The 5,043-nt window shown below is 40.7% G+C and overlaps 1 protein-coding gene across 1 annotated transcript; it reads left to right on the top strand.

Annotated features, from left to right (window-relative positions):
• Positions 1-548: 548 nt before the first annotated feature.
• Positions 549-4,527, top strand: LOC114151285 (uncharacterized). The gene is given in 4 exon segments (XM_075410501.1): positions 549-659; positions 661-930; positions 1,613-1,715; positions 3,413-4,527. Coding segments are annotated over 4 exon segments (1,329 nt in total). The 3' UTR covers positions 4,258-4,527.
• Positions 4,528-5,043: the final 516 nt, after the last annotated feature.

Genomic DNA, 5,043 nt, shown 5'->3' on the forward strand with positions numbered 1-5,043 from the left:
AGGGCAGCGCAGGTAGAGGCTTTTAAAAGGAGAGGGACTCGTTCTTCCAGGGTGTTCCTAAGTCTTTGCAGGTGGGTTCTGCCGGGAGCTCGGCATTGCGGCCAAGCTGCTTCTTGGAAAAGGGCGTCAAAGAGCAGCTGAGGCAGGCTCAACTTTTGGCTGCAACGTTTCCACTCTGAAAAAGCCTCAACGAGCTGGTGAGGGAAATCTTCCCATCGGTAGCCGGGTTAGTGGGAATTTGGCTTCTTGTCTGGAGATCCAGGATTACAATTTGTTTTTTCTTCGATTAGTTTTATTGCTGATAGAAGTTGATTGGTTGGTGTAAGTGTTAGCCTCTGTTTAACAGGATGAATGTGATTTGCATGTGACTGTTCTGTTTTTATAATTTATATATAATATCTTCATTTATTTTTTAAAAATCTCTAAACGCATGTTGTTTTTGATTATTTCTATGATGCTTATAATAGCTTATTATGTCGCTGTTTTGTTAAAATATCCTCAATAAAACTCCATGGATTAAAAGGTAGAATTCCCCTCTCCTCTCACAGATGTCCGTACAACTGAGCGGAGGCCTGCAGCTGAAGACAACAGCAAAAAATAAAGAGCTAAAATCTGGGGGAGTTTTTGACGTTACCACCTCTGACGGATGCGCTGGTAAGCGACGCAAATCGCAGCTGCGGCGAGAACGAAGGAGAGAGCCAAAAAAAAGTGGCTGCTATACCAGAGTCTGCAGAGCAGAAAGCTCAGCGCAAGATGACCCGCAGCCCCAAATGCGCCCGCTGTCGAAACCACGGCGTCGTGTCGTGCTTGAAAGGCCACAAGCGCTTCTGCCGCTGGAGGGACTGCCGATGCGCCTGCTGCCTGCTGGTGGTGGAGCGCCAGCGCGTCATGGCAGCGCAGGTTGCGCTGAGAAGGCAGCAGGCTGCCGAGGTGAGAAGAGGGCATGGACAGGTCAGTGGATCCCAGATGATAGAGGGGGGGAAGTCCTGTAAATAATCAGCGGGTGGATTGTATGACATGTAGATATTATGTGAGAACAATATAAATTGTGCGTCAAGAAAGGAATAGAATGTAATAAAAATGTGGTGGAAAACCAAAAGAACTCAGTAATCTAAATAGACATAGAAAAAAAAAAGATTTGAACTCGGAATTTGGTAAAGTTGTTCTTGTATTTTCTTCAGACACATTTCCACATCAGTTAATATATAGATGCTTACACTGCATTTTTTTTTATTTAGATATTTTTATATTTAATGGGATATGTTTTGTCACTGTGACAAGTACATTTCCCCACTGTGGGATTACTATTCTATTCTAACATAAGCTTTAAACTGCATTTAAAATTGCATTTATGCATTGAAAGCTACTGACAAAAATATTTTCAAATAACATTTGGCAAAACACGTTAAAAAACCAGCAATGCTTTTCGAAGACTTAAGGCAATTATTTCGATTTAAATATTGCACATTTATGTCAAATACCAAATAATCCTAATGATTTCTATCCGGTGCCTTAAATAATGGATTCCTCATCCTAATTGCCCCTCGAAGGTTGCCTTTGTAAAATGCAATTATGTCCAGATGTCTGATTCTTGTTCACCTTTTCCTCCCAGGGTAAAAAGGGGGTCAAGTGTTCAGCTCCATTGAGGAGAACAGCATATCAGTGTTTTACCAAAGCAGCTGACTCAAGCATTGTGGCTAAGAGCCACCCGGAGGGTAAAGTATAATTAACACCCCATTACTTATTCACATTTTCCTTTTCTCAGGAACTTTGTTAGAAAGTGCTTTGTTTCTGGTTTTGAGTACACTTTTAAATATTTGCCTTTCCTCTCAGTGGGTTACATTAACAGGAATTAAAGGTTGACTAATAACTATCTATAATTCACTATTTGTAAATTTAGCTCTGCTTAAGTTCTTGTGCTTGTTGCTCCTCCAATTGTCAAAACCAAAGTGAGTCACTTTCATAGTTCACATAAAATGGCCTTCAAAGTAATTCTTAATGTGGAACAAAACCTGATGGATTTCTGCTGGAGGCTTTCTGTCCATTTTCTAGATTTTTAAGGAAATCAAGCCATCCCTACTTCACAAGGGACGGCTTGTGAAGTAGGGATGAAGTAGGGTATTATGACAAAGTTTGTCATGATACCACAAACTTTGATTCATTTTAATCTGAACTGATGTGCTGGGTCAACAAGGTAGCACATATCCATAAAGAGAAAGGAAAGTTATGCTTTTATTATTTATTTGTATTTTATACAACAGTGTTGAGTGCCTTTATATTCTGTACATTTGCTATCATACTTTGACATAAACACCTGTACAACCTATAGTAATCAGAAGACCCCTAGTAAATAGATCCCAAGTGGGAAATCTAATCTCAGGAAGAATGTAACTATTTGATGAAGAATTCAGCGGTATGTTTGAGAACATTAGCAACCCAACAGCTTCATTGAGGAGATCAGGGATGCAGTTGCAGAGTAATTTAAAGCAGATTTAGCTTTTAAAACAATAGATCAAGCTTTGGACACCTCACAGAGCACTGTCTAATGAATCATCCCTAATTGGGCAGAGAATGGCACAGCGTCAAACCTTTCAAGACACAGAAATCTATCTGCAGACAAACTGTGCGAGCAAAACAATATTCAGAGGCGTAGCAACCCACAGCTCATGTGGGAGAGTTGTGGACTCCTTTGACAAACTGGTAAGAAGCAAGCTACTGTTGAATCTAAGCTTAAGTGGTCCAGTTTGCAATTTGGTAAAAGCCATGAAGGGAACATAGTAAACCTGTGGAAGAAGGTACTCTGGTCAGATCAACTCATCGCTGAATTTTCTGGCCTAAAGGAAAAATTTTGTATGTCATTGAAATTAATACTGCACATCACCTGGAACAAACCATCCAAGAAATTCAGATTCCATGCAATAAATCCGAGTTTGAGCAATGAAGTAATGAAAGATGGGCAAAATTTTCATCTTGTAGATCCATACAGCTCTAGTTGAAAGATAGTTCTACAAAGAATTGACTCAAGGATGCTAAAGTCATACGTAGGCTTTTCAATACGGTCTTTGCGAGGGTAACTGCAAAAATGTGGTTTCTAAGTGTACCCCTGAAATTCAATTCATAAAGGCTGCCAAGCCATTTCCATTTGCCCTCTTCATACTCCTCCAGAACAGCTAGGACACCCTAACCTTTGAAACATAGGGAAAAGGGCCAAAAATGAGGCGCTAGGAGGGAAATCAAATTCAGATTAATTCTTGTTGTTCTTTCTCCAAAGTGAAAATCACAGCACTAACCAACCGCCTGATTAAACTAACAAACAACACAGTATTGAAACTTAAGCTGATTAGATGGAAACATGGTGTCGTTTACAAAATGGATGTGTAATAGCAGAATGTGGCTTTGCTCCCATGTTCAGGGCTAAAACATGTGATGACCCCAGAGGACGGTGTGTCCAGTTGGTCTAAGCAGCGCCACCAAAGCCACTTCCCTTGCCCCTCCATCAGCGCCCGCATGAGGAAGAGGCGAGCCTTTGCAGACAAAGAGCTGGAAAACGTGATGCTGGAGCGCGAGTTAAGACAGAAAGAGCAGCAGAGTGAAGTTTCCTTCTCTCCCTCCGCTCTCATGCCCATAATTCATCCTCTACCTCTCCCCGTCTCCCCATGCCTGCGCTGCTGCTCCACCAACAAGGACTCTTCCTCTGCAGGAACTTCCAGCTGCGTGCCTGTATATAAATATAAGCAGCTCTATGACTGTAGCCTCCAGTTTTATGATTTCTTCCACCTAAAGAGTAGGCGCTCCACAGGAGACCACTATGATGACTTTTTATCAACCCAGAGCTCAGCGCAGCACAGGGAGGATAAAGAGGCGCAGAATGGTTGGAGAGACTGTGGGAAGAGAAGCGAGCCAGAGCTAACACCCCCAACATCACAGCAACGACTCAAAACCGATAACAGCGTACCGTACGTCTGCTTTGTCAAACCGATGTTAAAACAAACAGAAACAATCAGCTTAGATCATTTTTCAACATCCAGACTCTCAACGTTTGGATCAGATCTGCCTGTTGTAAATGAATCGGGTGTCCCGGCTCACAGCAGGACTTTTGATTCCAGACATTTAGCAGGAAGAGGCTGGAACACAGGGCCTCCTTCCACCGAAGCAAATCCTTGTATGGACTTTGTGGAGGGTTCTCATCATGGCTCAGTGAGGACTCCAACCGCAAAGCCGTTGCCTTTTTCTGTGGAGGCTCTGCTGAGAGCCTGACATGCAAGTGGAAAGCCAGTCTAAGTGCACTTTGCAATATGAGAACTTGAATTTAAAGCACATATATAACTCCAATCCATGCAACATGTATGCATTATTTAAATGTTGTAAGACATATTTTGGCAATTCTGTATATATTATTCCATAGTACTTATTAAAGATAAATATTTTTGGTTACCATAATTTTATGTAAAAGTCTGCTTTGGCTATATTTTTGAACAACGATATCTTCATCCTCCTATGCAGTGCAATAAAAATAGATCAAATCCAGTTGTTTTTCTTATATCTGCTCATGCTGCACCAATACAAAAGAAACTTTATGCAACTTAAAGCATCAGAACTTTGAATTGTGCCATTCATTTATGATGTGGTTTGTGAATCAGAATTTAAATATGGATTTGTTATTTAACTGTTCCTTGAAATGCTCTCTAAAATTATGAAAAGAGCCTACATTAGCTCACAAAGCAGGTGGATTATAAAGCAGTGACAAGGTTTTTGCAACATTATTTAAAGAGCATGAATATTTTACCTGAAGATTTCTATAGCAGTTTTTCCAGTTAATTTTTCTTTGTTGTTTTCAAAATGACACTGGTTGTCTAAAAGTCAATAATCACGCGACATACCGTTTGATGTGTCATGAAGTATAATTTCCTATATCTAAAGACTGAGAGAAGATAGGAAAATGAGCCAGTGTTGCCTAGGCGACATTGTTCTTTATTTTTCGCCGCGGCTGACGCCAGTTGAGTTTGTTTGAGCATGCATTTGATTTGTATCTGCTTTTCTTAC

This window comes from Xiphophorus couchianus, chromosome 9 (genome assembly GCF_001444195.1).
Source record: "Xiphophorus couchianus chromosome 9, X_couchianus-1.0, whole genome shotgun sequence".
Classification (NCBI taxonomy): Eukaryota; Metazoa; Chordata; class Actinopteri; order Cyprinodontiformes; family Poeciliidae; genus Xiphophorus; species Xiphophorus couchianus.